This window comes from Mus caroli, unplaced genomic scaffold (assembly GCF_978045245.1).
Source record: "Mus caroli unplaced genomic scaffold, Mus_caroli_1 scaffold_5, whole genome shotgun sequence".
Classification (NCBI taxonomy): domain Eukaryota; kingdom Metazoa; phylum Chordata; class Mammalia; order Rodentia; family Muridae; genus Mus; species Mus caroli.
The window spans coordinates 21,235,888-21,258,883 of NW_028227260.1; the positions used below are offsets into that span (position 1 = coordinate 21,235,888).

General features: G+C 39.8%; 1 protein-coding gene and 1 long non-coding RNA gene across 7 annotated transcripts in view; one reads left to right on the forward strand and one right to left on the reverse strand.

Annotated features, from left to right (window-relative positions):
- The window catches only part of LOC110286719 (uncharacterized), a 50,407-nt gene that overhangs the window by 13,823 nt on the left and 13,588 nt on the right, over nucleotides 1-22,996 (forward strand). Inside the window, exons 4-5 of the long non-coding RNA XR_003835694.2 lie at nucleotides 10,745-10,814; nucleotides 14,052-14,161. This is a non-coding gene — a long non-coding RNA (uncharacterized LOC110286719). The remainder of the gene's footprint in view (nucleotides 1-10,744; nucleotides 10,815-14,051; nucleotides 14,162-22,996) is intronic.
- The window catches only part of Wnk3 (WNK lysine deficient protein kinase 3), a 135,137-nt gene continuing 126,205 nt past the window's right edge, over nucleotides 14,065-22,996 (reverse strand). For all 6 annotated transcript variants that reach the window (XM_029473229.2, XM_029473231.2, XM_029473233.2 and 3 more), the window contains 2 exons: nucleotides 18,961-19,163; nucleotides 14,065-14,394 (listed from right to left, as the gene is read on the reverse strand). In XM_029473229.2, the coding sequence (XP_029329089.1) occupies nucleotides 14,065-14,394; nucleotides 18,961-19,163 (533 nt within the window). The remainder of the gene's footprint in view (nucleotides 14,395-18,960; nucleotides 19,164-22,996) is intronic.

The window sequence follows — 22,996 nt, forward strand, 5'->3', positions numbered from 1 at the left end:
ATAATGAGGACCTTCCTCAAAATAATTAAAAAAGAGAGAGAGAGAGAGAGAGAGAGAGAGAGAGAGAGAGAAGGTATCAAAGATCACCTAAAATTCCATAGCAGTGTCTTCAGGCTTTTCTGGGAACCCTACTCCTACCCCCACCTCCACCTCCACCACATTCCTGTATTTGGAAAATTCATTGATTTTGGAGTAGAATATTTTCTCGGAGGCAGCATGAATCCATGTTCCTAGGTCACTCATATTTACCTCAGAAGAAAGTATCACCTATTCCTTTTGAGACGAGGACTGCATTCTATTTATTGTTGAAATTTTTAAAGAAAGAGATAAGAAAATAAGCTACAAATTTATTCTTGAGACAGGGTCTCATGTATCCCAAACTGTCTTCAAACTGACTATATAGCTAAGGATGACTTAGAACTGTTCCTCCTGCCTCTGCCTCCCAAGTGCTAGGATTACCGGTGTGCACCACCATAACCAGTTTATGCAGTGCTAAGTTCATGATAGCTTCATGAACCCTACACAAGCACTCTACCAACTGAGTTATCAGCTCAGCTCTAAAATATTTTATTGCTATTTTGATTAAATAGACAAGTAAGGTCTAATTAAATGTTTTTAACCTTAAGTCTCATGTATTTGAACACTTGGTCATCAGGGAATGGCACTACTTGAAGGATTAGAAGGTGTGGCCTTGTTGGAGTAGGTATGCCTTTGTATGCCACTGAGGGTGGGCTTTGAGGTTTCAAAAGCCCAAACTGGACCCAGAGTCTTGCTTTCTCTGTGCTGCCTGCAGATCTAGTTGTAGAACCTCAACTTCGACAGCATCATGTCTACCTGCATGTTCCCATGATCCCCACCATGATTGTGGTATCTCTTCATGGCAATAAAAACCTTAACTAAGATTGTCTTTCTCTGTAGCTCAGGTTGGCCTGGACCATTATGCAGCCTAGGCTGGCCTCAAACTTGCGAGCTAACAGGTGTGGTTCAATATCACTTTCAGACTATTGAACCTCAGATTAAATTTGGGATTTTCTAGTTGGGCCCCTGCAAAGTCCAAAGTCTGCTCATCTCTTCCTCTCTTTGTCTTTCAATGGGGTATGCTGACCTTGAACCTGCTATGTAGCTAAGGATGACCTAAAACACATTTGATTCTTCTATATCCACCTGGGCAATAAGATTCTGTATGTGCTACCATGCGAGGCATATGAGGGGTTGGGAATGAACCTAGAGCTTTATGCTTGCTGGGCAAGAATTCTAGCATTTGAATTACATTCCCAGTAAAAGTGTGTGTCTATTACCTTGTAAAAGAAAGACATTAAACAGATTTGGCTTACTCTGTGTTAAATCATACACAAAACATTGTTTATATAATGATTAAGATTAAGTCTCATTTACATGGAAGCTACTGATGAGTTCCTGGGACAGAACACACCTGGAATCCCAACAGGCTCTCTGTCGTAACTGTGCTTATTTTGCTAAAATGTTGCGTACTTCAGAAGTAGTCCAACTTCCTTTCCAATCACTACTTGCAGGGCACACTCTATTATTATTTTCCTTCTTTTCTGAAAACACTGACAACCAGCTCTTGGCCAGAATTATTTCTGCAAGGAGATTAAGTCACTGAGCAGACTCCAACTGGTTTTTACATTTCTGACATCTTTAAATTCGTTCTGCACGAACTGCTATAACTGAAGAAACTGATGGCATTTGAGCTCCCTAACCATCCAAACCCACCAAGAATTTATTCATGAATGAGCATACGTTTAATGGCTTACTGTTTTTGTTAAATGTTTTATCTCCCAGAGTTAGAAAATGTTTCTTCATCTCTTTATACCTTATAGCATTTTGGTAGAGCACACTTTTGCCAAGAAAAGATAGAAGTCTTTTATCTTTTTCCATACCCTCCAGAATTCAGAAACTATTTGTTAGTACTCTTATATTTGTGGTTATTTTAGGTAGCTCAATAAAAATCTGTCAGATACGAGTCAATAAAGCTCTACTTAGAAGCCTGATGAGCAGCTGGAGAGATGGCTCAGCCAGTAAAGGCTAGACTCACAACCAAAAGGACAAAAAGATAGCTATTTTGCTTTCTATATAGTTGTCTTATGGGGGGAGTAGGTCCAGGAATCTCAAAATATTTTGGGGATCCTTAGAAGGAGAACATCACTCAAATCTGTAGGTCCTATGGAGGAAAAGTTTAAAGTTATTTGAGACAGGGTCTCTCTCTCTCTCTCTCTCTCTCTCTCTCTCTCTCTCTCTCTCTCTCTCTCTCATTTTTTGAGACAGGGTTTCTCTGTAGCTGTCCTGGAACTCACTCTGTAGATCAGGCTGGCATCGTGACAGGGTTCCTCTATGTAGCCCTGGATGCCCAAAATCTTTGCTGGCCCCAAACTTGGAGATGCACCTGCCTGCTACTGCCTCCCTAGAGCTGGGATTAAAGGCATGTGCCACCACTGCCCAGTTCTAAGAAGGAAATTTTATGGTGAGTACTTAGCTTGGTTTTCTAACCTCAGGAAGTTTTTGTAAGTCATTGGGTATAGTGACACACACCTGTAGTCCTGGGAGATGTAATCCAGGAGATAGAGGCAGAGAGGCAGGAGGATTCAATGTTAAGCCAGCCTGGGCTGCAAAGGGAGACTATCTAAAAACAAACAAACCGAATAAGTAAAAACAATAAATAAAAATTATCTGGGCGTGGTAATGCAAAACTTTGGTTCCAGCACTTGGGGAGCAGTCCTAGCACTTACTATGTAGGCCAGGCTCACCTCAAACTCAGATCCTTCTGTCCCTGTCTTGTCAGTGCTGGGATTGAAGGCATGGGGCCACCATGTCCAGATCTGAGATTTTTTCTTTTTCTCCTTTAAAAAGACATATTGCTTATTTTTAATTAATTTTTATGTATGCAGGTGCTTTGTCTACATGTATGCCTGCAGATCAAAGAGGGCATCAGAGCATGAGCTGTCATGCAGGTGCTGGGAATTGAACTCAGGACCTCTGGAAGAAGCAGCCAGTGCTCTTAACTGCTGAGCCATCTCTCCCAGCCCCCTAGCTCTGAGATGTCATACAAAAAGTTACAGCAAAGCAAATTTAAAGAACCACGATAGTTCCTGCTGGATTTATATAATTAATCAGGATGAGTTTAATGAGACCAAACTTATTTTGTAAACAAATCAGGCTTTTCTAGTCTTTGGTACAAATGAGGGTGACTGTGTAAGGAGAAAAATTGTTTTAGAAGATTACAGTGTGCCTATTACCTCATTTCCTTATACAGTTTGAAATATACACTACTATTATTATTGTTGTTGTTATTATTTAGGTTTTTCGATGCAGGGTTTCTCTGTGTAGTTCCAGCTGTCCTGGAACTTGTTCTGTAGACCAGGCTGGCCTCAAGCTCAGAGATCCAGCTGTCCCTGCCTTCTGAGTGCTCGGATTAAAGGCCTGTGCCACCACCACTGTCTAGCAACATACTCTCTTTTAAAAGAATAATAGTACTTATTCTTTGAAAATTTCATAAATGCATGCAATGTATTTTGATTACATCTACCCCCACTCCTCCTGTTCAATTCCTCCAGTACCCCACCACCACCATATTCCTTTCCCAACTTCATATTCTCTTTTATATATACCTCACTGAACACCTTTTCAAAATACAGAACGTCAGATCCCTTGTCATAGCAACACTAAAGAAACAAATTCTGAATCCAAAGAGTAAAGGAGTGTCTGTAACTATACCTGGAAATGTGGAAGGAGATTTGGAGCTGGGTCATAGCTGTGGGCTGAAAGAATTTAGAGTAACTTACTAGAGAAAGCTATAAAGAATATTATGGGTGATTCTGGAGAGGACTCATGTGATGAGACCATGAAAGATGCTAACATATTTTAGAGATTGGATAAGTGGTTGTGACCAGGATGCTGACAGAAATTAGATCTATTCTATTGGAAACTTGGGAGCCATCCTTGGCAGTTGTGGTGCTGTGAACAGGAATGGCCCCCATAGATTAATGCATTCGAATGCTTGGCCCAGGGAGTGGTGCTATTGGGAGGTGTGGCCTTGTTGGAGGAAGTGTGGCCTTGTTGGAGGAAGTGTGTCACTGTGGGGGTGGCCTTCAGATCAAGATGTAGAATTCTCAGCTCCTTCTACAGCACCATGTCTGCCTGCACGCTGCCATGTCCTGCCATGATGATAATGGACTACACTTCTGAAACTGTAAGCTAGCCCCCAATTAAGTGCTTTCCTTTATAAGAGTTGCTGTGGTCATGGTGTCTCTTCCCAGCAATAGAAACCCTAACTTAAAAGAGCAATTATTGTTAAGCTGCGTTATGTCGGTGCCTTTGTGCTACGGCATGGTTATTCTTGGGCATTCTTGAGTGAGATTTATAGTGAGACTCCTTAGAAAATTCATAGTCTTGTGAAAACCTATGCTCGGGAAAACAAAATAAAAGTGCTGCTGAGCAAATGCTTGCTAAAGATTAGTAGAGCCTACCCTGGGGCAAGCCAGTGAAAAGGATGAGACAGGAAGATCGGAAACTAGATGCAGGTGTGGGCTGCTCAGACTTGAAATTCTAGCATTTAGGAGGTGAAGGCAGACGTATTAGAGTTTTGAGTTATTTCTTGGCTAGACCATCCTACTGTGGTGATTTGAATGAAGATGGCTCCCATAGGCTCATGTTTGAATGTTTGGTTCCCAGTGGGTGCATCTGTTTGGGATGATTAGATGTGACCTTGTTGGAGGAGGTGTGTCACTGGGAGTAGGCTTTCTGGTTTCCACACCATTCCCAGCCAGCTCCCTCTCTCTGCCTCCAACTTGTGGATCAGGATATAAGTTCTTAGGAGCTGCTCCATCACCCAGGCCTGCTTGATGCCATGCTTGGAGCCATGATGGTCATGGTCTAACTCCCTGAAACTAAGACAATCCCCAATAAACTTTTAAAAACATATGTATGCTGTTTTGGCTATGGAGCTTTGTTACAATAATAGAAAAGTAACTAAGTCACCTACCTTAAAAAAAACAAAAAACAAAAAAGGTCTAGAGTTAAAATTCCCAGATCTCAAGTAAAGGTCAAGCAGGCCTTGGAAGGCAGAGACAGAGGATCTCCAGAGATGGCTGGATAGCTCAACTAGCCAGTGAGCTCTGTGTTTGACTGAGAGGATGTGCCTCAATAAATAAGGTGACTGAGGATAATTCTCCTCCAACAACCATGGGTCTCCATGCACATCCACATACATGTGCAGTCACACAAAATTGTGCATACACAGATCTCTCTCTCTCTCTCTCTCTCTCTCTCTCACACACACACACACACATACACACACACACACACACACACACACACACAAAATTGAAAACAAGCCAAACAACGCATGCCTGTAGTTCCAGAACCGGGGAGGTGGAAGCAGAAAGATCAGGAATTGAAGGTACCACTTGACCCTGGCCTAGACTATATGTGACCCTGTCTAAGCAAAGCAAAACAAAAGCCAAACAAAAACCGACTCCCTATAATCCCAGTACCTTGGAGACTGAGACAGGAGGCTCATCAGGAGGTTGAGGCCAACCTGGGATATCGAGTGAGACCTTATAGCAAAGAAGCTCAAACCAAACAGTGAAGATGAGTGCAGATCTCAAGGGGAAGGTGCTAACAGTAAAGAAAATGGGGAAAGGCCTGCAGGACATTTCAGAAATCCTTGAAACTGCCCCCTCCAACTTAGGCCCAGAGGCCTAGAAAGACAAAGTGCTTTTAGGGAGGGGAAGAGCTTCTCTGGCTTTGCTGCTCAGGGCTTCCTTACCATTGCTGCTCCTCTGTTACAGTGCAGTTCTCTATGGCTCCTCCAGCTGTGGTTCAAATGGCCCTGGAACACAGTTTGTGCCATCACTCCAAAGACTATGCTGACCCACATATGGTAAAAGCAGAGCTATTCTACCCAGAGTGCCAAGGAAAGCCTAGTGTGCCACTGTAGATGTCCTTAACAAGAATGTATAGATCCATGAGACTGCCACTTAAACCCTAGAAAGGCAGTATCAGTGGCAGCATGCAAAGCCATATGCATAGCTGTACAGTAGCTACATGGGTCTCAACTAGCAAAGGTTCAGGACCTCTTCTTGCTATACTAGGTACAGGCTATCAGATACAGAACTTCAAGCTGTAAGTCTACACTTTTGCATTACAGTCTTGTTTGAGACCCATTTCTCATTCCTGTATGTCTATTTCTTTTAGAAAGGAAATGTCTATTCTATTTCTCCTTTTCTCTTGTATCTTGAAAGCAAATGTCATACGAAATTTGTTGGTTTTTTTTTCCCCCAGTGAGGATCCTGAACAAGTACCATGAGCATAGCAGGAGGCACTTAACAATATACCAAGTCTGATAACTTGCTTTTGATTTTATACATTCACAGTGAGGGATTGCCTTGAGTCTAAGATGAGACTTAGAACTTTTGATTTGTACTAAAATGAGTTAAAACATAGGAAGCCTTTGCACAGAGTACATTTTGCATTGCCAAGGACATAAATCTTAGGGTTCAAAAGTAGAATTTGATGGTTTATACATGGTTTGTATTCCTCAAAGGATTTTTTTTTTTTGAGACAGAGTTTTACTATGCAGTGATGGCTGGTCTGGAATTCAGAGGTCTGCTTGACTCTGCCTCCCAAGTGCTGGGATTAAAGAGGTGTGCCACCATATCTAGCCCTCAAAGGAGTTTTGTTTTGCTTTGAATCAAGGTTTCACTATGTAGCCCAGGTTGGCCTTGAACTGGCAGTGACCTTTTTGTTTCTTCCCTCTGAATGCTGGGATTACTGGCATGCATCTTTAATGGAAGCTTATTCCCAATGTAGCAGTGTTGGGAGGTAGTGAGGCCTCACTGAAATTAAATGGGACACTGCCCTCATGAAAGGATTAAAACTTTTCTTATGGTTGTACATACTTGCCCCCGCAGAACTAGGCTGATACACACAATTGACCCCTTCTTCACCCAGCCATTTCCCTTTCCACTTCCCTGCCTACCATGCTGTGATGCAGAGCCTGTGTGTGTGTGTGTGTGTGCGCGCGCGCGAGTGTGCACACACACACCCATGTTCTTTCTCAGAGGGCTGAATGGATATAGCTGCCTAATCTTTAGACTTTGAGTCTCCAAAACTGTTAGCTAAATATCTCTGTTTTGTCTACAAGCTATTCAGTGCTAGTAATTTCAGAATACCAATACAAAATGGAATGGAAGAACACAATTGGGTAATGTTTAGTCATATTTTTCTTTTAAAAGAGAGATTTGTGGAGTCAAAACAGTTATTAATTAATTGTTATTTAAGTAATTACTTAAATAGTAGTTACTATTAGTTAAGAAACTAGTAGTAGTAGTTACTATTAGTTAGTTACGATTAGTTACTATTACTGTTTGTTAGTTACTATTAGTTAAGAAACCTATATTAGTGGGCACTACATTAGTGGGCACAATGCTAAGGACTCTCACTGAAGCTGTGAAAGTTAGGTACTGCCTCAACTTTATAAACCAGAACACAAAACCAGGTCTGAGGGACTCCAAAAGGTATCTGTATTAACTGTAATAAGAATCAGGTCTATTCCAATCAGTTTGATTTCTCAAGTGCAAATTGAGTGTACAAGACACTTGCAATATCTAATAAGCACATTCGGGAAATAAGAAATAAAGGAACTCCTTTTACCTGTCAATGGAACCAGCTCATTTTAGAAAATCAAATCGCCCATGCTTGTTCTACTGTCCCTCTGAGTTACTGAATCAAAGTGAGCCTTTTATTTGACAAAAGGTCTTACTACATAGTCTAGGACTGGCATTGAAATCACTACCACCACCCTCCTCTCAGGTTTCTGAGTGCTGTGATTACAGGTGTGCACTACTGGCTAAAATATGGATCTTTAAAAAGCTTTTAAGGATTCATCTAATCTCGATTCGCTCCATTTTTATCCTCTCTGTGCCTCTTCTCTTTTCTTTCTTTTGGAAAAAGATTTTGCTATCTTTCCCAGGCTAGCCTATAACTCCACAGATCCAGCAATTTTCCTGCTTCAGCCTCCAAATCACCCAGGACTCCAGGCACAAGCACTCATGCCTCACACAATTAACATTCCCAGTAGGTCTTATTACTCTTTCTTGTAGGGCTCTTTGCATACACATATTTCTTCTACATCAACAGCCAAGTGAACAAGTAATTGATTGATCTGACATGGCTTTACAATTCCTAAAGCCTTTGTACACTGATGATCGAGAAGTGATAGGAGGGAGGTTTCCTTCTCTCTTTTTTAAAGATTTGTTTTTATGTGCATTGGTGTTCTGCCCACATGTCTGTGTGAGGGTGCCAAGTCCTCTGGAACTGGAGTTACAGATAGCTGTGAGTTACCATGTGCTGAGAATTGAACTCAGGACCTCTGGAAGAGCAGCCAGTGCTCTTAATCATCGAGCCATCTCTCAGGTTCCCAAATCTATTTTTCTAAAGGTGCTCAACATTGGAAGGGAAGAAAATAAAGTGTTTCATAAGGAACAAGCACGGGACAGTTTCATGACAGGAAATGTAAAGAACATGCATATGAATCCAAACAATTAAAATGTACTCTCAGTCTACTTGGATTATTATTTATGTTATGCAATATTCCTGGGTTATTACATGTATATACTATGGAGTCAGATAGACCCGTGTTTGACTCTAGACTTTACCACTAGCCATATGACCCTTAGAAAACGCTTATCTCCCCACCCCTAAATTTGCCTTAAGAAGTGGAGACCTATGTTAGGACTGTTGTGTGAGTCAATTCACAGTTGAAACCTTAGTTAACACAATAGGTTATAACTCTGGCTCATTTGCAAATATGGAGAAGGCAGGAAATGTGTTAGAATGTGTTAGAATTGCATGCAAATCAACAGGGAAGACATGGCTGAAGCAGGTGCCCCCTACTGCAAAGCCAGCTCAACCTGTAAGACTAAGTTTCTTAAATCTGTTCAATTATATATACTTGATTGAAAAAAAAACATTTAAGCCAGTTAATTGCATTAAGTATGACAGAATTTTAATAAGGTGACATACTCATTTAACACAGCCTTTATTTTTATTTCAAAACAAAATTCCAGGAAACAAAATATTTAACAACAGTTGGATAGTAATTAAAATAAAAATCACAGTTTCGACGAATCAAAACCAGACAACTGCTGAAAGGTAGATCACTTGGCTTACCAAAAAAAAAAAAAAGTTAAAAAGGGTTAAAATTAAGTTTAACAGCATTCTATATAATGCTACATTCCCGAATTAAGAAAGGAGAGTTCACATATATAACTAAATGTTAAGTATTGAGAATTGGCTGAAATCTACATATTTCATGGTAAATTATGCATGAAAGTTTAATTTCATAAACTTCCTGAGTGGCTCCCATGCTGCACTTGGTCTACATGCTTGATATTCGCAGGAAACACATTATAGCATTAAGTGATTGAGCATGACAGACCTGCAACTGCACTTTCTGACCAGTCACTGTATCCACTCTACCTGCTGAGGGGTCTAGACTACAAATCTCAACCTTAAATCTTAAGTTATGGTGGGAAGAAACACAATGTAAAAAAGCTAGAAGGGTGCCAAGTGAGCATTTCCATGCATCGCCCCTTCAGAGTGTAGTCTTCCCCTTGCCTTCTCACCTGACCTTTAGCTTTTTAACAGTCTGGGTTGTTTTACTTCACAGAGAACCTCCCAGAATCGGAGCTGTTGATCTGTACATTCTTTCAACCATCTCAGTGGAAAATCACTTTAACCTGATTACTACTGTGGGCCCATTCACATGATAGTTGTCAAGGTCCCTGATCAATGTTTGAATTCATCCTTCATACACATAAAAAAGAGACTCTTTCCAGGGTGGTCTGAAAGTATGTCTCCATACCAATTGCACACTAATTTTATGTAAAAAGAACTGGTACTATGTTCGAGTGTTTTCATTTCATATTTTGGGTTAGAGTTTTAAATTTTAACCCTAGAATTTTATTTACCAAATCAAAAGTCTTCTCTATATATACATACCTTTCTATTATATCTTCTAAATAAAGGGAGGGAAAATAAGTCCCTGATTAACTACAGATTTAAAAAAAAAAACAATCTATTCTAGAAAATGGCTTGCATACCACCTCAGAAGGCTCAGGTTTTTCTTAATCAAAGAAAACATGAGGTAACTGAATCACAAATTGATGGCAAATATACCTCAGGAATGTACTTATAAATGACGACTGAAATATAGTATTTACTAATATTAAAAATGTAGTGTTACACAGTAAACATGTGAAACAAGGAATATCCAGTTACAAACATTTGCTGAGTTTTTTAAAGGGGGAAAGAGAATTTTCAATGCTTAGAAAATACAGCAAAGAGAGTCCATTAAACTACAGAGATTAGATAAGCAATTATCTAAAAGCTTACTACCAACTATGATCCAAATGAAATGCATTCTGCCATTTTAAGATAACAAAACTGTCACTGTAAATACCAGGCAGTCTGATAACATTTTGAAGATGGGTCACTGCCCTAAGAGGTCAAGTATTTCACTGTGGTAGTTAAAGCAATTACAACCCATAGCCCTTTAGGCACTGAGTAAGAAAACATCACCAATACATATGAAGTTGGGGGCACTGGGGCTGTCTCACCTCAGTACATTTGAAAACTAGCTCCCACCACCAAGACCTGTATTGCCACCAATTTAATTTCTCTCTTTGCTTTCCATCCCCCAACCCCCTAACTTTATTATACACAGGTGCATGGCTGTCATCGCTTAAACAGAGATTTGGTGGCAGAATGATGGTTCCTCTCATCCCACATGCATGGTGAGTGCTAGGACAAAAAAAGGCAAGCCAGATTGAGAATCTACACTAACACAATGAATCAAGGCAAAAAAGCAAGTTTCACAGGCAACATTTACTTGTGCACCTAAAACAGTACTGAAAAACGAGGTAGATAAACAAAAGTAACTGGACTGCCAGTAGATCTGGGGTTTTCAGATGATAACATTGCATCAGACCTTAGAAAACACTCTACACTCAACCCAAAAATCACAGCGGAAGTGCCTTTTAAACGTTCACAGTTAGGTTTCCTGTCAAACTATTAGAACTTCTGCTTGGTATAAGCAAGGAAGAGATGAAAACTGCAGGGATATTTGTGAAACTACAGCAAATTGCTTAGATTCAAGACTGCTCCAGGTATATGGAGGGTTCTGCACTGAATACAGCAGTACTGGTTCCAGTCTTCTGTTACACCCAACTCCACAGACCCAAGAGCAGTGCTTCATGGTGACTTGCTCATGTCATCACACATGAGTATACAACACTGCTCATCAGATGTGCGCTTGGAGGGGGAAACAGAATGGGTGGACATACCAACTATTTCACAAGGAAACTTTACAAGATGGTGGCTAAGTGCAACCTTTGTGTTGCTTACAAGAAAAAGCAAAAAGGATAGGTTTGTGCACTTTCTAGAAATGAACAGAAGGCTTATTATATAGACTAGGCTTTTTGTTAAAGAAAAAGGGTACTTCTGAGCGTTATCTGGAATTCATTATTTATGGGGGAAGAAAAGTACCTCAGGCAAGAATGGAAACAGCATGATTATAAGACTTATCAAAATTATGAAACAATACAAAATTCCCACCTAGAAAACTAATCATTATTTACAATCAAAGTGACTATAATCTGAATCAAATCAAAAAGCAATGAGGGAAAGTAAAGAAAACCCCACAGCAAAGTGAATAGCACTGTTTTCATTTCTGCACACTCCCTTTTTTTGTAAGCTTTAACTTCTACACATTACATATGCATAATGTATATGTAACATATATGTTAACCCAGATACTGCAGTCAGCATGGAGACAGCAGTACACTAGTTCCATCTTCAAACTTTAGAAGATGACTTTTCTTTCCAGCAAAACCTGAAAAGATTCTAAATATTACAAGGCACTGCAAACATCTGCAGGCAAACAAGAACAATGAATTATATGTAAAACTGAGATGTGTAACAAAACACAGGACATACTATGTAGAGCAGCCATTAGTAAATGGAATTGTACATGTCATCTGTGGAATTTGTTTTCACCATGGGGCACTGTTTAAAAGGATTGCAACTAGAGGAGATCCAGTCTCAAAACCTGTAGTATTTCACCTTACAGATATTTAGCCCAATACAATTACACAGAACCAACTGATAATGAAACAGTTTTAAAGAACTATAGGGTTTAGGAGCATTGTGGAAAACACTACAATGCAAGCAACTGCACTACATGAATAGCTTAAAAATCACTTCAAATGCAAAGCAATACCATGGAAGGAATTTGAGGAATCCGTGCAAATGATCTGGTCTCATCCAAAACATGCTAGCTTAGGAAAAGAAACTGTGGCTCTTACCAATAGCAATCCACGGAGTGCCCCCAGAAACAGTGATAAAAATGTGATGACAGGTGTGGTCTTTAGGTAAGCAATGTAAGACAACTTTTAAGAAGGGTACTGAATGTCACAACGTATGAAATTGTATGAAAAAAGCACATACATTAAGTTTTCTCACTTCCCGGCAAGCCCATGGGGGTAGGGTTTAGAGGAATATGGAGGAAAATTGGTTAACAGAAACAAAGACCACAGTCTGGAATGGTTACCAAGAGAATTCCTAAATAGGAAAACATGTATTTGAAAGGACTTTCAAAGTTTCAATGAATGGTAAGTCATTTGAACATGTATACAGAGGGGTTGATATAAACCAAGTAAAAATTCTATTTGGGTTTCACAGACTGAAAATTGGGTAACCCTGTGACTAGCGCTTAAGATTACTAAAGTTAACCTTCCTAAAAACCAAAGGTGTACATTTTGACACTGCCTCCCTTCCTCCAAAAACTGGATAAAACCCAGTAAAGTGCAACTTGACAGTGAAGTCTCTCAAATTCTCAAGAGGCTGACAAACGCATCTAAGATCTAAAATGTTCTAACTCTATAGACACTAGTAAGAAATGATAACAACCCAAACATTGTCATCAAAAAAGGTTAAAGGCAATTTAAATAATATCATCCTAGGGTGTACTATTTCACTGCAGGACAGTGTGTATCCTACATCTCTTAGAACCCTGTAAAGCCAGTGTTTTATGCAAAAGTCTCAAAAGCTACAAACCCTAGTGTGTCAAGTACATTTCACTTTAGAAGAATGGATTAACAGAAGTGTTAACCTGAATCTCCTTGGTTAGGATTGCAAGGATTACCCCCCAAATGAGATTTATATCAGCTGCAGGGCCTAGCAAAAGAATGCAAGCCAAACCAGTGCCTTTTGGATGCTCAAAACCAAAGTGGTGTGCACATGAGAAAAGATGGCCGCTCTGGGTTATTACTGAAACCCAGAATCAGCTCTAGTAGCTGTAGATTCAAGGAACTGTTACAGTTCTGCTTTTGCCTTTCCCTCCGCCTCACTCCGAACAAGCCCTCACTCCTCCTGCTGTGATGACGGGGAGAAAATCACATTAAAAACACTCAGGTTTTGTACTGCTTGACAAAAGTCTACTACATTTATACATCAAAACATATCCTGCAGCCAGTTACTGCCTTCTGTGAAAAGTAAAAACTAAGACAGACATGACGAATCCCACAAGACTGGCTATTGGAGGGTCTTACGTCATCCACATTTGGGGAGAACCAATCCACATACTTTTTTTACACATGTTAAAGAGAGGTCTCACACAACTGCTGGTAGCAGCATAAAAAAGAGGTTAGGCGGGGTGAGCGCGTCTCCGCAACACATGGAAGGTGTCTTGGAAATGGTAACACTTAAGCTGTGCTAGTAAAGCATTCGGAACAGTATTTTTTTAAAAATCAAGTATCAAAGAGGATAGGAGTTGAAGTGAAAAAACATTTCTGTGTGTAGTATTCTTTGTGCAAATTGCACATTAACTACAGAAAGATGAGCTGTATCAAATATCACATTGGAACAACAAAAAACACAGTTTAAAGTAGACACGAATGAGAGAAAATACGGCAGAACTCAAGAAGAAAGTGTAGCATCACAGGTGTTCTGAAAGTTCTCTCCCCTTCCTTCAGCATCAACTTGGATTCATTTAGGACCAGGAGGGATTGAAGCTGGATTCTGCACTGGTGGAGCTGGAAATGACTGCAAATTCATCCCTGGCTGGAAGAGTCCCCCAGATTGGGTAGGAAGCACTACAGACTGTTGTGCTGTTCCAGAAATTCCTACCCACTGTACTGGATAACCTGCGGCACCCACAGCATTATACTGACAAACGTGAGGCATTCCATATGATGCTAATGGCCCATGAAATGAAGGGAGTGGGAGTCCTTGTGGCAAGGAAGTTGGGGCAGCTCCACGAATTTGGGAGAGAGAAGAAATCCAGTTTGACGTGTATCCCATAGTAGATGGAGTACTCTAACAAAAACAAAAACAAACATAAAAACATAACATCAGTTCATATGGCACATTCTTTTCTCAGCCTCTATGCCTATTCTTTTTGCTTCACTTCTATTACATTGAGTGAAGCACCTTTCTATGAGTTATACATGAGTAACATTCTTTTTTTTTCTTAAAGATTTATTTATTTATTTATTTATTTATTTATTTATTTATTTCATGTATGTGGATACACTGTTGCTGTCTTCAGACACTCCAGAAGAGGGCTTCAGATCTCATTACAGATGGTTGAGAGCCACCATGTGGTTGCTGGAATTTGAACTCAGGACCTCTGGAAGAGCAGTCAGTACTCTTAACCACTGAGCCATCTCTGCAGCCCATCTTTACTTCAGCTCATCTTCCTAACTGCCCTGCTTTTCACTATAGGCATTATTAGATAAGGAAACAGAAACTAAAATTGGTAAGCAACCCAAGGTCACCAAGCAAGTAAGACAGGGATTTCAACCCATTCCAGATAACTCCAAGGCCCATATTAACTTCCTGTTCACACTTTAGCCCCTACTTTACTCATCCTAACAGTATTATTTTGCTTTTAATTCATTCTGCCTGCCACGAATGTTCTTTTAGACTGTATGTATAGAGGAAAATAGACCATCTTACTTGTATGATTCTCTGGACAGAGGAACATAATCAGTGTAACCAGGGGACCTAACATATAGTAAATGCTCAGTAAATATCTCCTCTGTTCCCTTTTCACTATCTTAAAGCCTGACACTTCTGTTATAATCTTTTTATTTTATTTTAATTGTTAGTTTTCCAGCGTGTGTGTATATGTATATATGCATGTATGTATGTAACATGCGTATGTATTATTCATGGAGGCCAGGAGAGGGCGCTAGATCATCGGGGACTGGAGTTACAGACAGAAGTAAGCCACCATGTGGTGTTGGGAATCAAATCCAAGTCTTCTGAAAGTGCAGCCAATGCTTTTAATGCCCAAATCATCCATCTCTCTAGCCCTTCTGCTATATCCATACACATTTACTCTTATTCTTGTGTGTGTGCTGTGTACATGCATGTGAGCTTATGTGCATATAGAGGCAAGAAGTCCACTTCGGGTGTCATTCCTCAGGTGCTATCCAAGTTGTTTTTTGAGGCAGAGTCTGTCACTGGCCCGAAGCTCACAAAATAGGCAAGGCTGGCTAGTTAGCAATCTCCAAGAATTCTTCTGTCTCTTCCTACCCAGTGCTGGTAGTTATGCATGCACCACACATACCCAGCTTTTTCATATGGGCCCTAAGTCCTAAACTCAAGTCCTCATACTTGCATGCTAAGTACTTTACTGATTAAGCTGCCTTCCCAGCCCTCTGTTCTTCTAAATTAAACTCAAAACCACAAGACAATTATGTTTTGAGCAGTACTGAAAAGATATATTCTTGTTTAATATTGTGATTAAATATATGAATAGAGATTAGAATATATTAATAAAGCACATAGGAATAATGATTCCAATGAATGTAAATAATTCTCCTAGGAGCCTCAAATCCTTACTTCAAGCTAAAACTAAACTTTCAATTACACTTTTGTTAGAAAATTTTAATGTAAGTTAGGAAAACTTTTTTTTAAAGTTTTACTTGAAAATGAATGACAATGTATGTTTAGTTACAAAATATTTTACTTAAAGTTGAGCATTTTGTATCAGTACTTTCTTTCTGGAAAGGTAAAATTAAATGTAATGCTTCTGATTTAAAATGGTAATATAGTGTGCTCACATTTGAATAAGGTATTTCTATGCATCCATTCTTGAGTGGTGGGATTTGAAAATGGTATCTTAAAAATTACTTTTTTTCATTGGTTAAGATATGTAATGAGTATTATTGTTTTAAAAACAATAGTATGCTTTTTAAAAGCCTAAATTAGAGAGGTTGTAAATTTACTCTTTAGTATTCCTAAGATATCTCTGATTCAAATGCCCAAACAGGCAATCATCCCCTACACTACCATATCTGCTCATATGCACAATTTCAGTGATCAGCATCCAGGAATAACACACAAACAGCAGCCACTACTAATCAAGTCATACAGTCATCCAATTACCAAATCTTGTCTCTTCTTTCTTAAATATCAGCTAGCCTACTGTGACTAACTCCTGATTGTCTGGAAAACATTGACCCCGATCCCACCAAATTCTGTCTTCTTGCTTCAGTCAGTGCTCTTCTTACAACAAATGAACAGTGATTCAAGCTTCATCCTATTAACGACCTGGGGCGCCATAGCAATCCATCTTTCTTAAAACAGGATTCCTTCCCACAACCACATTTGAGAGCCTCCTCTTCCTTTAGATCTCAGTTCAATTATCACTTTATCAGAAATGCTTTCCTTAACCACTTACTATTGCATGTGGAGGTCAGATGACAATTTGTGGGACTTAATTCTTTCCTTCTACCATGTGGGTTCTTTGGAATTGAATTTAGGATTGGCAACAAGTGTCTTTACACACTAGGGCATCTGACTGGCCCTCATTGACCACGTTTTAGTAGGTCAAATTTCCCTAAATATGTATTCCCTTATACCTACCTCTCTTTGTAGTTCTTATTATAATTGTGATTTAATGGCTCTATTTGCTTTTACTTGTGTCTATCAGAGCACTTGGCACACAATAATGGCTTGACACATGACTATGCAAACAGTAGTGGCTAAGTAGGGCTACAGAACAGTACCGTGCAAGAACACTAGCTGATCCTCTACACAAATATATCATCAACCAAATCTAAACTACAAAACAGTTACCACATATAAGTAACCCCCGTGATGTGATGGTCTAACTCTGTAGATGCTATCTAACTTAATCTTCACAGTAACCCTGAAAGGATTATTCACATTTGAAATACATGAACTCTGAGGCAAAGAGACATGAAGTCATACAACTCATAAATGACTGACACTGGGACCCAAATCTGTTAAAAGATCTTCACCACTTTTATTCATACATAATTTTCTCCTTACCCTTCTTGTGAACATCTTACTTTATACTCAATAAACCACCATCCAGCTAGTCGACACAGCCTTCCTTCATGCCATATTCAAAGTCTCTCATTGGCAGAACAAATGCATTTCTGCCTTGAAATGCCTCTGAAGGATCTCAGATTTTAACAGTAATTATACTACCTGAGCATCACCTGGTGCCAGGAATACGACAAACACATACATTTCCCAAGTGGACACACTGCTTACTAGTTAAGGAATCTAAATTTTGAATAGTTTTATTTAACCTTAGCAATAGATTTTTATTTTATTTTTTTTAGTTAACATTATCCTATGTGGCTCAGCCTCCCAAGTGCTGGGCCAACAACAGATGTGCATCATCATGTCCTGTTTAAAGAAGACTACTCATTTGTCTTCCTTTTTTCTCACAGTGCATGGTATCACATCCAAGGCTTCTTAATTGCCAAGCAAGTGCTCTACCACTAAGCTATAACCTCAATGTAAGTAACAATGAAAGTATTTTCATATGTTCTTTATTAAACTATGTTCAATTACTATATCTATTACCAACTATACACAGAATAATAATATAACCAGAGATATCTTCCAATTATGAGGGTTGAAATTCTTACATTTCAAATTTTAATAGGTTTGCTTACTTCAAAAAAATATAGCTTACTTTAAAAATTTGAACACAAAAAAGTACAAAATAAAATAGAGTCCAAATGTTACCTTCTAGCATAGTGTTCAGAGCTTTATATATACATATATATATTCACAAACATATGCATAACATATAACTTTGCCTAAATAATATTATTTTATACATTTTGTTAGATGATCTATCTTCTTCCCACTTCAAAATACACTGTGAGCATCTTCCCATATACCACTTATATGTATTTCTTATCTTATATGGCCGTGTGGAATAACTATCATCTTCTTTCTATAAACTCAATAGACCTCATAATTTTTCACCTTCCACAGCCTTAAGATTGTTTTTATGCTAAATAGAGATAGTTCAGATACCTTTTTGGGTTTAAGGACATCTTTTCCTCAACACTTAATTCTTTGTACCATCAAATTAACCCTCTCTCTAGATTAATTCTTTCTGAATATTTTATATTTTTAGACAGAGAGTAACATAAAACTAGAGCCATTACATTTTGGCCCACCACTTCTTTTCATAAAGCATGTTTGTTCTTTTAAGCACAGCAAACTGTGCATATGGAAAACTAAATTAGAACTGCTACCAATGGGAAGGGCTTCACTGGAGGAACAGCCCATAAATCATGTGGGAACAGAGCTGCAACCATTTGCTTACACATTTTCTTAGACTGATTTTTGCATTACAATCAAATTGATTCTTGTAACCCTGTGGCTTAGAAAGTCTAAAATGCTTACTAATGTGTCCCTTCATCAAACTTGGCAACTCTTGGTCTGAAAGATAATTTGCTCAAAGACATGAATAAGTCTAGATAAAGATAAAAGTCTCAATGTCATTGGCATACCATTTTTGCACAGTAACTATAATCGTAGACCCAAATCAATTTTATAGTTTTTAATTTTTATAAACAGGATAGAAGAAAAGCAACTTACTTCACATGACTTGTTCCAGTTTTCTGCTTCGGATTTTTGTTGGCTCTGTTTGAGTTGGTTTAAACTTGGCTTACTAGGAAAATGCCCTACTGTTTCTCTTGTCCAGTCATCCACCAGCTTGTGTAAATCATCTGTGAACATCCCCTTCTTACTGGCTGGAGATTGCTGGCATGACACGGTATTACTCTCCACACCCAGGGCATCTACAAGAAAAAAAGCCAAACCAAAACAACTGATAACCAGATAACTCTCCTTTGTTTCTTGTTTTCTTAAGAACTTTTAACGTGTGTGTGTGTGTGTGTGTGTGTGTGTGTGTGTGTGTGTGTGAAAGGACAAGCTGAAAAAGTGAGCTATCTCCTTCTACCATGTGGACTCCCAGGAGTCAAACTCAGGTTATCAGGTTGGAGGCAAGCTCCTTTGTCTGCTAAGCCATCATGTCCCTAGCCTAAGGTAACACTTCTTTGAACAACATATATGAAATGGGGGTAACCATAAATTATAATTGACATGACATTGCTAATTTAAAGCTGCTATGCTGGTGTAATCACCAAATAACCCATGAACATTCAAGTTTCTTATACCTTGGACATCAAATTAAATGGTTACCATAGGTATAAACCATGTGTGATAAACAGGCTCTCCAAAATGTGAGTATAATACTTTAATAATCTTTTTATTAGCTTCCTTGAGTACATATTTGGAGGAATTAAAAAGAAGAGAAAGAAGCCAGGCTAAGCTTCTGTAGAAGCCAGGAAATTGAAAATAGGTCACAGAGGGGATGAAAGACCTAACTGAAAAGAGAAAGAAGAGGGTGGGGGGAAGGAATGAGGAGGGGGTGAGAGAAAAGGAAAAGTGAAAGGGTTGGGGGAGGGAGTTACTACCCTAAGGATGCTTGACAAAGCTATATGGAAACTACTGTTCTAAGCTTCCATACACACCTACACATGTAAGAGTTTCAATGAAGTTATCCTACAAAGGGGCTAAACCTCCCCCTTAGAACTTAGAAGTCATAGGCAAAAAAAAAAAAGAAGAAGGAGGAGGAAAAGGAGAAGGAGGAAGGAAGAGGAAGAGGAGGAGGAGGAGGAGAAAAGAAGAAGAAGAAGAAGAAGAAGAAGAAGAAGAAGAAGAAGAAGAAGAAGAAGAAGAAGAAGAAGAAGAAGAAGAAGAAGAAGACGACGACGACATAGGCCATCAAATAAAAAGGCCTAGTGCCAGGTGTTAGATACTTCCCCTCAAGTTTTTGGTCACAAAGACTCCCAAATCACCATTTACCATTTACCATTCACCATTTACCATTGCTCTTGATTGCCCAATAGAATGTGATAGTAATATACCTTATTTCAGAAGACACCACACATTTTGGTCACATGACTTGGAGAACTCAAGTTGGTACTGACTGGGAAGCTTTTTCCTCCTGGCTAGTTAGTGTTCATAGCACAACAGGTGTGATTTAAATATGCTTGGCCCAGGGAGCGGCACTATTGGGATGTCTGGTCTTGTTAGAGTAGGTATAGCCTTGTTAGAGTATGTTAGAGTAGGTATAGCCTTGTTAGAGTAGGTAGAGCCTTGTTAGAGAGTAGGTAGAGCCTTGTTAGAGAGTAGGTAGAGCCTTGTTAGAGTAGGTAGAGCCTTGTTAGAGAGTAGGTAGAGCCTTGTTAGAGAGTAGGTAGAGCCTTGTTAGAGTAGGTAGAGCCTTGTTAGAGTAGGTAGAGCCTTGTTAGAGTAGGTAGAGCCTTGTTAGAGTAGGTAGAGCCTTGTTAGAGTAGGTAGAGCCTTGTTAGAGTAGGTATAGCCTTGTTAGAGTAGGTAGAGCCTTGTTAGAGTAGGTATAGCCTTGTTAGAGTAGGTAGAGCCTTGTTAGAGAGTAGGTAGAGCCTTGTTAGAGTAGGTAGAGCCTTGTTAGAGAGTAGGTAGAGCCTTGTTAGAGAGTAGGTAGAGCCTTGTTAGAGTAGGTAGAGCCTTGTTAGAGTAGGTATAGCCTTGTTAGAGTATGTTAGAGTAGGTATAGCCTTGTTAGAGTAGGTAGAGCCTTGTTAGAGTAGGTAGAGCCTTGTTAGAGTAGGTAGAGCCTTGTTAGAGAGTAGGTAGAGCCTTGTTAGAGAGTAGGTAGAGCCTTGTTAGAGTAGGTAGAGCCTTGTTAGAGTAGGTAGAGCCTTGTTAGAGTAGGTAGAGCCTTGTTAGAGTAGGTAGAGCCTTGTTAGAGTAGGTAGAGCCTTGTTAGAGTAGGTATAGCCTTGTTAGAGTAGGTATAGCCTTGTTAGAGTATGTTAGAGTAGGTATAGCCTTGTTAGAGTAGGTAGAGCCTTGTTAGAGTAGGTAGAGCCTTGTTAGAGTAGGTAGAGCCTTGTTAGAGAGTAGGTAGAGCCTTGTTAGAGAGTAGGTAGAGCCTTGTTAGAGTAGGTAGAGCCTTGTTAGAGAGTAGGTAGAGCCTTGTTAGAGTAGGTAGAGCCTTGTTAGAGAGTAGGTAGAGCCTTGTTAGTGTAGGTAGAGTCTTGTTAGAGTAGGTAGAGCCTTGTTAGAGAGTAGGTAGAGCCTTGTTAGAGAGTAGGTAGAGCCTTGTTAGAGAGTAGGTAGAGCCTTGTTAGAGTAGGTAGAGCCTTGTTAGAGTAGGTATAGCCTTGTTAGAGTAGGTAGAGCCTTGTTAGAGTAGGTAGAGCCTTGTTAGAGTAGGTAGAGCCTTGTTAGAGTAGGTATAGCCTTGTTAGAGTAGGTAGAGCCTTGTTAGAGAGTAGGTAGAGCCTTGTTAGTGTAGGTAGAGTCTTGTTAGAGTAGGTAGAGCCTTGTTAGAGAGTAGGTAGAGCCTTGTTAGAGAGTAGGTAGAGCCTTGTTAGAGTAGGTAGAGCCTTGTTAGAGTAGGTAGAGCCTTGTTAGAGTAGGTAGAGCCTTGTTAGAGTAGGTATAGCCTTGTTAGAGTAGGTAGAGCCTTGTTAGAGTAGGTAGAGCCTTGTTAGAGTAGGTAGAGCCTTGTTAGAGTAGGTATAGCCTTGTTAGAGTAGGTAGAGCCTTGTTAGAGAGTAGGTAGAGCCTTGTTAGTGTAGGTAGAGTCTTGTTAGAGTAGGTAGAGCCTTGTTAGAGAGTAGGTAGAGCCTTGTTAGAGAGTAGGTAGAGCCTTGTTAGAGTAGGTAGAGCCTTGTTAGAGTAGGTAGAGCCTTGTTAGTGTAGGTAGAGTCTTGTTAGAGTAGGTAGAGCCTTGTTAGAGAGTAGGTAGAGCCTTGTTAGAGAGTAGGTAGAGCCTTGTTAGAGTAGGTAGAGCCTTGTTAGAGTAGGTAGAGCCTTGTTAGAGTAGGTAGAGCCTTGTTAGAGTAGGTAGAGCCTTGTTAGAGAGTAGGTAGAGCCTTGTTAGAGAGTAGGTAGAGCCTTGTTAGAGTAGGTAGAGCCTTGTTAGAGTAGGTAGAGCCTTGTTAGAGTAGGTAGAGCCTTGTTAGAGAGTAGGTAGAGCCTTGTTGGATCAAGAAGCACAACACTCAGTTCCTTCTCCAGCACTGTGTCTGCCTGCATGCCACCATGTGTTCCACCATGATGACAAAGGACTAAATCTCTGAACTGTAATTCAGCCCCAATTAAATGCTGGCCTTTATAAGAGTTGCCTTGGTCTTAGGGTCTGTTCACAACAATGGAAACCTTAACTAAGACAGCAGGTTGCTAAGGGATAAAAGTCAGTAAGATTGACCCCTATAAGGTATAATAATGACTGTCCTGGCAAGTAGACTAGTGGCATGAAGAGGCTACTTCCTATAGCCAGTCAGGAACCCCAGTGGAGTGATAGAGACACCAAAACACCCACAAACCTTTCAGCCCAAAATTGATCCTGCCTACAAGAAATGCAGGCACGCTAGAGGGAGTAGAGACTGAGGGAATGGCCAACCAATAACTGGCCCAACTTGAGACCCATCCCATGGGCAAGCACCAATCCCTAATACTGTTAATGATACTCTGTTATGCATCAAGAGCATGTTGCCCTCTGAGAGGCTCTACACATCAGCTGACTCAGACAGATGCAGACACCCACAGCCAAATAGGGATGGAGCTTGGGGAC